Source organism: Trematomus bernacchii, unplaced genomic scaffold, assembly GCF_902827165.1.
Source record: "Trematomus bernacchii unplaced genomic scaffold, fTreBer1.1, whole genome shotgun sequence".
Classification (NCBI taxonomy): Eukaryota; Metazoa; Chordata; class Actinopteri; order Perciformes; family Nototheniidae; genus Trematomus; species Trematomus bernacchii.
Window position 1 is genome coordinate 5,099,380 of NW_022987513.1, and position 10,438 is coordinate 5,109,817.

At 39.2% G+C, this 10,438-nt stretch overlaps 1 protein-coding gene across 2 annotated transcripts in view; it reads right to left on the reverse strand.

Annotated features, from left to right (window-relative positions):
* Positions 1-49: 49 nt before the first annotated feature.
* frmd8 (FERM domain containing 8) overlaps positions 50-10,438 on the reverse strand; it is a 13,612-nt gene continuing 3,223 nt past the window's right edge. For both annotated transcript variants that reach the window (XM_034113004.1, XM_034112996.1), the window contains exons 5-11: positions 9,245-9,303; positions 8,944-9,110; positions 5,685-5,900; positions 5,383-5,506; positions 4,732-4,881; positions 3,541-3,766; positions 50-3,392 (exon numbers count right to left, since the gene is read on the reverse strand). In XM_034113004.1, coding sequence (XP_033968895.1) covers positions 3,265-3,392; positions 3,541-3,766; positions 4,732-4,881; positions 5,383-5,506; positions 5,685-5,900; positions 8,944-9,110; positions 9,245-9,303 — 1,070 coding nt within the window. In that variant the 3' untranslated portion in view covers positions 50-3,264. The remainder of the gene's footprint in view (positions 3,393-3,540; positions 3,767-4,731; positions 4,882-5,382; positions 5,507-5,684; positions 5,901-8,943; positions 9,111-9,244; positions 9,304-10,438) is intronic.

Genomic DNA, 10,438 nt, shown 5'->3' on the forward strand with positions numbered 1-10,438 from the left:
GAGACATTTGAATCCAGTACAAACGAAGGGCAACACTCTTTATCTTGAGAAAAAAACACTTTTCTTTTATTGATCAAAGACTGAAAATCTGACAAAAGACTATATAATATTGCATTATGGACAACAATGTATCAGTGGAATAATAACCTGTGATCTGCTCGGCATTGTTCAACTTATTAGTATTCATTTAAAGTAAATACAATATTATTAGGTGCATTGAAAATTATTTACACATTAATCATAGAGCAACGATAAACCACATCCCTCATTATATTACCAATTTGTAACAAACACGTTCTTGATTTCACCGTAAAATAAATCTACAACTGTATTATCTGAGAAGAGCGCAAAGCAACATATAAGGTTTTAGAAGAAAGAGGTTAATGGTGAGACATTTCTTTCTTCGGTGCCTCTCACATAAATGAGATCATTAGGCTTACATTCAGCAGCACTTACTGTAGAACGTGTCAACATGTATAGAAATACAAACATAGTGCTTCGATAAAATCACACATAAGTAGGTGAAGTATTACACACACCTTTAAGAGATGGATAGGCCTGGCATCAATTTATTTAAAAAAGAAAAAAAAGCATATCAGACATATTCTAATGAAGGCAGATTAACCACTCCATTGAGAGGAATCACACTGTTCAACAGCAGCCCAGTGTAGTCATCCACTTTATCAATATACTCACATCGGCTACAGTATGAAATATGAAATATATGGTGTAGCTGGAAATGTGGAAATACATTATAAACATGATTATATATTTTTTTAAACCATAGCAATAATATCCATTCCTGGTTTCCAAGCACCAAAAACAGTCATTCAGACGCCAACTGAGTACAAACAAAAAGGCACTTAATGCAAAGTGATTGCTTGAGAAGACAATTACCTATTTCTTTGCTTCATTCTTGTGCATGAACACTGACAAGTATATGAAAATGAAATACAAATATTTTCGTGTAAAAGCTCACAAACCATAGAAAAACAAGTATATAAACAGTGTATTAGTATTAATAGTGCAGTATCAGGTGTGTGTAGTCTGATGTGGAATGCCTATTCTACAATGTGACATGCATAGTGTAAGTTAGCAACAATAAGTGGACTGCTGCAGGTAGGTTACAGACACAGCTGACATATTGAGTTAAAGAAAAGTACAAATATTTGTCAGTTTGCATGCTGTGGAAAAATCAGGAAGAATACATGATGTGGAAGGCAGGGTAAAAATGGCTATTAGTGATTAGAGCTTGTTTGTTGAAGTACATGAAAGAAACGGCCTGTTTAGGGTGAAGTTCAGAGAGGCAAATGGAGGGACTCTAACATGTTGTGGAGACTGAGGTCTGGCTTTAAGGTAGCATACTGTGTTGCAGCACGTTAGAAGGCTTGCTTTGGTGTACAGACAGAGTTCAACAGCATATTCAGAGGTTATTGGTCAGTTGGTCTGCCACAGAGCACATAGTCCTGTCCTTTGAAAATGAATCTCAGAAATGTCTTATTTTATAGAAGCAGTTTTGCTCCTTAACACATTATGAAAACTGTACTATTTCTAAACAAAAGAAAAATTCAAAAAACAGGAGGCCACAATTTTGTACAAACAAAAGTGTATCCATCGTAGTCACCCATTTTTGTGTTTGCAATGGAAACAATTATTTCAACGCGGGGTCCACAGGTAGTAGAGTGCTAACAGTAAGGAGGTTGTTTTTTCTTTCTCATCAGTTCTGCATCTGTTTTACTTTGATAATCAAGTCCGAGCTGTGCCATGGATGATGCATCACTTGAAACTTTGACCATCAAAAAGAGATCCGTTAAATTCTACTTAGCTCTTTGATCAACAGGTAATCACAAAAGAACACAAAGTAAACTGCTTCGCAAAAATCAGAAAGCCTCAAATAAATGGGCTTAGAGCCTTCACATTTAAACTTAACGTCTTAAAAAGGGATGGTCTCATGTCCTTGGATCCAAAGAGCACCTATTCTGCCAAGCTGCTGTTATTCTGTTCTCCTTTTAAACTTGAACCTGCTTATCATTCAGTAGCATAACTATGGTGATTTGATTCAATAATTGCTTACAAGAGATTTTGTTAAATGTCCGTTTTATCCTATTCATTTTTACGTTCACAGCAGAATTATTTGATACGAATTAATATAGAAGAGATACTTCCCCAGCACAGACACAGTGCTTCTATACGGACTCAGTAACAACCACTCAACGTTTCTACCAGTACTTTTCTAAAGTGTCTTCACCCTTAGATGAGGACAAGGCACTGGCAGTTTGAAAAAGCAGAAAAGTTGAGAGCACGCCCTTATATCGTCCCCTGACAGTGTTTGTCATGTTGAGTGTGTTAACTCTCACAAAAAGAGTGTATTGTGATATTTTTTTTTTACGTCAAAGTCCCCCAAAAGAGGTAAAGCAGTGGTTATACTCGAATGAGGTTTACATTTTTGAATTGCAGTAAACGCAGCTCCTGAGTGCTGCAGAAAGGTCAGAACGGTCATGAGATATACAGTCATCAACTGAGTCATTGTCTGTAGGGCTAACTTAGTCTCATGAAGTCAGATCATCATAAGTTGCTCAGAGAACGCTCTATTCACCTCCGCCAAGGATAGTTCACAGCTAAGTTTATCTTTCAGCAGGATTACGGGAAAAGTGCCACATATTCAGGACATGTTCAGGACATTTAGTGGAAGGGTGTATCATGTGCTAACGAAGAACCCATGACATCCAAATCACAGGGTGGATACATTAATGCTGCATTCATAAAGTGTTTGAAAACTTAAAAAACGTGTTCCAAATTGGGACACTTAATGGAAACAGGTTTCACCTTCTTTCTTTTTTTTTTTTTTAAACACTGTTAGCATTAAACTACAACACATCTTTGCTAATGAACATACTGCAGTTGGAAACAGGATACTTTGGGGAGCATGTGAATGCACCACTGGCCTTGGCGGAGGTCTGCTCTTTTGAAATGTCATTATAGTTTCTTTATGTAAGGCTACCTAATAGAAAATAGCCCCTTCAGTTCGACCTCAGAAGAGTAGAGGTTATTAGACCCTTTTTGTTTTTCACATATCTGTATTCTTAATATAAACACAACTTCAGAGGATAAACATTGTCGCTCACACCTAGATGCCTCACTTGGTCCTTTGCATGTTCATATATTTTCAATTAAATGTCTCAGGCTTGTATCAAGTCTTCTCCTTAAGTATCAGTGTAAAGTGTTCAGGTTTGGTCTGTGAGAGGCATGGGGCCTCTGGCGAGTTTACCCCTGCTCCAGACTCTCCGTCACCTGCACAGCAGAGTACGTGGCTGCAGAGTACGTGGCTGCAGACACCTGGCGGGTGAAGAAGGACGCGGCTCGCTTGGGTTTCAAACGTTTGATTTCTTTTCCTGAAAGACAACGGAGAAAAACATTGATTTAATACACCAATTGAAGCTTCTAAAAGGAGATTGTCTTTGTCTTAGTCTGGAAGTAGCTTATTTCAGAAAGGGTAAATTGCGAGTAGTATTTACTACTATATTCAATAATTAGACTCACCATTGTCCACGTAGCTGATAGTGTTAAGTGACTGGACCCGACTGCAGACCACGCTGCTCTGCCTGCGCAGCATCCCGCGCCGTCCTCCTCGTCCGTTCTTGTTGCCGTCCTGCCCCCCAGGCTGCTGATGTGCCCCCACCTCTCCGTCCATCTCGGCTGCAGCTCCTCCCTCAGACGCAGACCTCAGCTCCACACAGAACTCAATGAAGCCGCTCATTAGCTCTGCCTTGAAGACAAAAGAAAGAAGATCGAATGTTTAACAAGGCCATATTACATGTTTTGTGGAGTTCCCTTTCCTGTCGTGTGTTATAAAGGTTTCTGTGCATGGAGATGGTCTGCAAAGGCTGAAATCCAAAAGTTCCCTACAGAAGGAGTTTCTCTCCCACAAACATGCTTTTGAACATTAAAGCATGTAAAGATGTCACAGTCTCAAATACAATTATGAACCTGAAAATGAGCATGATAGGGCCCCTTTGAGTCTAAGCCTTAAATTAGAGCTGCAACAATTTGTTGATCAACAGAAAATAAAGACTATTTTGATACTGGATTAACCATAAAAGTAATTTTTTTTATGGAAAACTATCAGACTATCACTATCTTAAGTGTGGAGTTTTCTTGCTTTTCACATTTAAGTGAATAAATTAAATACTAATTAAACGGCAGATACAGTATATCGATATTGAAAATGATAGTGTATTGCGGCCCTATCTTAAACTGTACATAAACAGCTGTACTTCACATGAAGGGGCATATTGCCAGCTTTGGATTAGGTCCCTGTGTGATTATGTATCATGCCTCAACCATTATGTAACCTCTCTTCACCATCTGTTGACTTTTAAACCTAACCATCATTGAACACGGATGATACATAAGAGTACAACAAAACATTTGAACTCCATTAGGTTTCAACACTAATATCGAGTGTTGGGTTAAGAAAAAATATGCATAGCAGCTGCACCAGAAAAACACCAGGTGTTGTGCGCTGTGACACGCATAAAAGGACAACATCTGTTTCAGCAGCAAGACGTTTCAGAATTGATGAAGACAAGAAAAATAAATGCTGAACAGTGGGGCGATGTCAGTACCCATGCTGGTTGGTGACACTGTATGTGCAGGTGTTAAATATAGTCTTATAAGATGATTAGGGAATTCAATCTTATTTCACCAATATTCTTTTGTTTTCTATTTCACCTGTTTTGAATAGATCTTCAGCAATTTGTTGACAGGAGTGCCGTCTTCCTCTCCATCAAACTCCAGCCACAGGATGTGTGAGTCCCCCTGCTCCTCGGGGTAGCTGTGGTCCCAGGAAAGCTCGTTGAAATGCAGACCCAGCAGCACATGCTGGGAAAACATGGGTTTAACCGGAGTAATCAGATTCGTTTTCATAAAGGGAAATGCGCTCAATGCTTATGCAAGTATCCACAAGTACAAAGTGAGAAACATCGCATTGTGCTAGGCCTTTCACAATAACTACTGTTGTTGGCCAATACATGTCCCAGAAATAACTATTTCATTGTTATATTAACACAATTGTATGCCACTGATATAGTGGTAAACACCCTTTTAAAGAGCAAAAGCATCTAGTTTTCAAGAATAGTAAGAAGTATTGGAATGTGAAAAAAATATAAATGATAAACTCTCTGGCTCTGTCTGCAATGACTACATAAGGATGATGGAAGTGTGGTGGAAGGGAAATCCTGCAGTTCTGGCAGTATGTTGGCTAAAATGTAAGTGATATTTTTATTTAAACACATTTAAATATAACGGGCAATCATGAGGTCAGCATGTATTATCAGGTATATATACATACATGGGACGATAAGTTGATAAATGTGTGCTCACCTTCTCTTTTACATCCATCACATAAACTCCCTCCAGGCAGATCCCAACGTTGACAGCTTTGCGTTTGGCCCTTTGGAGAATCCCTTGCACTGGTTTGTCAATCTCTCCACCGAAGAAAGCGCACCTGTTTGTGTAGTAAATTCAGAGTATAACTTAGCGTGAAAAATAAAACTACAACTAAATATGTATTTCAATTATTTAAAAAAATATTCAGATTCTGATTGATATAAAGACAACGTCTAAATGTTAACTAGGTGCCAAAACGAACATTGGTATAAATGGCTCCTTATACAGCTCCTTACCCATAGTAAGGCAGGTTGTGACATGTGTTGAGGTACTGGTGGAGGAGCTGTGTGGGCTCAGGAGAGTTCCCAGCAGGTGAGCTGATCTTTCTGTACTCCTCCAACAGGTTCTGCTCCAGCCCCGTCTGACGACTCGACTTCCCTCTCAGAGTGGAGAGCAACCCCCCACTGCCCATGGCAACATGTACGGGCAGGAAAGAAGACAGCTTCTTCCCTCTGTGGAAAGCAGAGGAGAAAAGTTTGGAAGTGCATATTTTTTGTGCAAATGTGGGGTTAAAGGTGGGGTAGGTAATTTTGGAGAAACCAGCTCGAGATCGCTAGAATTTGAAAATACACAACCGGAGAAAATCTGCCACTTCCTTACAGAGCCCCTCCTCCAACACACACGAACGCGCACATGACCAATGAGGGCACGAGATAAGTTTGTGCACAGATGGAAGGCTGACAGGCAGGTAGGCCATCCAGTTATTTTTACAGTATTACGGCTTCCACAGATGACATTTTTGTCAAAGCACTTAAGATATTCATTGCTATCGGGATGTTAAGAGCATTCCATGGAATATAACAAAAAGTGTATCTCGAGCCGGTTTCTCAAACTTACCTACCCCACCTTTAAGATAACATTCTATTACATTCGGATTATTTATCAAAATGTACTGTTTAATCGTGTTTCACAATGCTTTGGTTGCTCTGTATGTAAGATGAAAAAAACTACGAATTGCATCAATGCAAGACGATCATATGCAACTGTATAGTGCCATTATTACTATCAATTTCTCCTGAAATAATCCGTTTTGTTCACTCCTACAGGTGTTGTAAACCTCAATATACAGATACATTTCTCTCCTAAATCACTCAATTGACTGTTTTTCATTCAAGCTTGTTACATTTATTTGTTTTTTTGTGTGTTTTTAATCATGACCCTGATGAAGTCAAAACGTGCTGCTTTCGCAATAACTGTCTTTCTATTGAGCTTTGTTTCTTCATGGACATAAAAACAAATCCCCTGATGATTACCAAGAGTTCTTCTGAAAATGACCTCTTCTTCTAAAGTAGTATCTGCAACCAGTACTTATAATACAAAGCATGTCTCCATCAGTAGATAATGGCTAATAGTCCAATCATATTGTAATTTAAGGATTTTATTGGAATGAAATACGAGACATTGTTTAGAAGACAAGTCTCTCATTTCCTCTATTGTTGGGAAAGCTTGGCACATGACACTCAGTTTCATGGTCAGAGAAGAAAGACCAAACAGTGACAAACCACATGCACAAACTCAGACATTCATACTGTGAGCAGATACATGAGACATTATCATAAATATCCATTCAGACATTTGTTTATTATTTTATTGTTTATTATAAAACAAAAATGTCCTTCTGTGCATTCTCGTACTTACTGTAGCAACTACAAATCATAATGTTACAGTAGCACATTATTATCAGCATTTAAAAAAACAACACCTCCTTAAACATTTTCTTCATAATTCCTATGGATTTTCTTTGAATTGCAACATGTAGTTGCTGATTGTACTTTAGGAAGCTTATTTTATGACTTTATCAAATGTTTGCTTCTTGCCCTTTTTCACAGTGTCCATTTTATTCTAGTTCTAGTTAAGCTGAATCGAGGCGACCTCTCACCATTTGACAAAATGGCAGAAGTGGCCAGTACTTACTTCTTCATTTCCTAAAAGGTCAGCTGACAACTTCAAAAAATGTCCATTCAAGCAAGTGCTGAGCCCACAGAGAAAGAAGTCTGTGTGGTTGATTATCCTACTAGAAATCAGCATTTATACTCTTAAATTAGAGTCCTAAAAGTAAACAAAATGTCGTACCACAATTATGCGAATGACACTCAGTTATACATTACAATAAAGCCTAGCGACTACGGACCATTACAATCCCTCACCAACTGCATGGAACAAATCAGCAGCTGGATGAGCCACAATTTCCTACAATTAAACAAAAACTTAACCGAGACCATTATCTTTGGTGCCATAAGGGAGGAACGGGCTGAAGTAAGTGCTAAACTAGAAGCCCTACTGCTAAATACATCGGAAAAGGTGAGAAATCTAGGCGTAGTTCTGGACCCCGACCTCAATTTCAAATCCCACAGCATACTATCACTTGAAAAACATAGCCAGACTTAGAATATTCATGTCTCAACCAGACCTTGAAAAACTAGTTCACGCATTTGTTTTTGAGTACTGTAACAGTGTATTTACAGGTCTCTGTAAAAAATCACTTAAACTGCAACTAATCCAGAACGCTGCTGCCAGAGTCCTGACCAAATCAGAGAATCAAAAAGAGTAGAACACATCACCCCAGTACTCAGATCTCTGCACTGGCTACCAGTAGCTTACAGAATCGATTTTTAAATTGTATTGCTAACTTATAAACTTATATGTCCGACATGCTGCTCTGTTACGAGCCACCCAGAGCTCTGAGATCATCATTGTTCCCCGGCTCAGAACCAAACACGCCGAAGCTGCTTTTAGTTTTTATGCTACCCACAAATGGAACAAACTTCCAGAAAACCTGAGGTCTTCACCAACGCTGAGTTCTTTTAAGTCACGACTTAAAAACACTACTTTTTTAATCTGCTTACCCAGAAGTCTTTTAACTTGTTTTAGCACCTACCGTATTTACAATGTTGTTTTTAAACTATTCTGTATCTCTTTTATGCAGGTTTTTATGAATCTGTTATTCCATTATGTTTATTTATTGTGTTCCTTTCTGTTGTCTTCTTGTTAAGTGTTAATGATGATGTAAAGCACTTTGAATTGCCTCTGAAAATGTGCTATATAAATAAACTTACTGTACCTTACCTAAATTAAATGTAGTTTTTAAAAATAATTTAGTTTTTCGATACGTTCAATGCCAACTAAAGATATCCTGTATACAGTAGTTAGGGTTAGTTTAAATTGGCTTATTTATTTAAATGAATAGATTAACAAGAAGATATGACTGTTAGGCCTGTAAGATCAATATGAAGCTATAACCAGGAGATCAGTCTAGCTAAGCAGAAACATTGGAAGCAGGGGGAAACAGTTAGCCTGTGTCTGAAAAAGGCTTAAAACCAACATTTAGTAGTATGCATCTTCTCATCTGGAAAATGACTCTAATTCGAAAAAGATCTAACTGTTGCTTTAAGAAACCAAGGGTTCAACAAGGCGCTTACCTGAACATTTCAAAAGCATTAGAAAACCCATATCAACAATTTGGTCAACTTTATTTAACCATATTTTCTAGCTTACCTTATAGTAGTAGTGATTTGTTGCCCATCAAGACCAGTTCCCTCATCTATAGCGAGAGACAAGGCTCCAAGTGTGGTCCAGTGCTCGGGGTCGCAGGGGTATCGGCCCATGAGGATGTTGCCCCTGGCCTCCTCATACAGGAGCCTGAGCACTCCCTCATCCTCTATCTGCTCAGGAGCAACACAAAGACAACAATCCTTCAATCATCAGGAAAATAAGACTCCAAGTTTCTTGTGATGAACGACAAGCATTTTATAATTAGCTTATATCAAATATTATTGAATGTGTTTGACAATAATACCTGCAGCTCTTTAGATTTAGGATAATACACGTTCCGACGGTACTGGAGACACGGTTCATCTGAGGAAGAAGCAGAGGACCATGATTTATTAGGGTAATCCTAATCTACAGTAAGTAACAGCATTTAAGTTAATTTGCAATATATTTGTGATACTACTTTTGTATGTTAGTGCTTCTTGGGGAATATTTTGCTTAGGTATCTAACCTTTAACCCAGTCCATCACTATCTCCTGTCCCATGGCATAGGTCTACGGCCTCGGGGTATTGCTGCTATCTCTCTTAAGAAGGAGCAGCTCTGGCTACTTCTGGTTGCCGAGCAAAAGCTGACCTGAGATAGTTTATCGTTTGTGGACATCTGGGAGTCCTTCTTATCAGGTGCGTAGGTCCCACTGGCGTACATTCTTTGGCCATGGACAACAGTTTTAGACCACGTCCACACGGAGACGATATCAGTTGAATCCGCTAACGTTCTCTATCGTATAGACGGTTCGCCCACACGAGGCCGAAACGGAGCCGCGGATTCGGAGCCCGAATTCGATACACGTTGATAACGGCTCCCAAAGTGGGTAGGTCTGAGGACTAAACGCTTGCGGCTCCGTGTGTACGCCCTATACGATCATTCCCTGAAAACGATGACGCCATAGCCCCGCCTCTCCCGCTCACCCCTGCATCATTGCTGATGCGTTTTGCCAACAACAACAACAATGGCGGATCACAGGGTTGCGTTCGTGCTCCAGACGCTACTGACCATGATACAGATTTTAGTGCAACATTTACAGCTCCACAACCATCAGCAACAATAATAATAATAATAATAATAATAATAATAATAATAATAATAATAATAATCGTCATCGGTCTTATTCGCTGCTTTTGGTGTATTTTGTGGCGGAAGTACAGCGCCACTTACAGGCATATGTATATGTATGTACATACTTATATGTACTACAGCGTCTCCAGCGGGTCGAGCGGTCTCGTGGACGGACACGTTTCTTGAGCCGATTCCGTGTGGACGGAAGACTTTTTTGATATCGAATTCGGTTCGTTTTCGTCTCCGTGTGGACAGGGCCTGAGTTTGATTTAGTGCCCCGTTTGTTTAGTTTTGTTAATGAAGAATGTTGATAATACACTCTGAACTAGTTAAAACCTCCGAATACGGAAGAGATCTTCAGAATTGGTCGGGCAACCGCTGTGT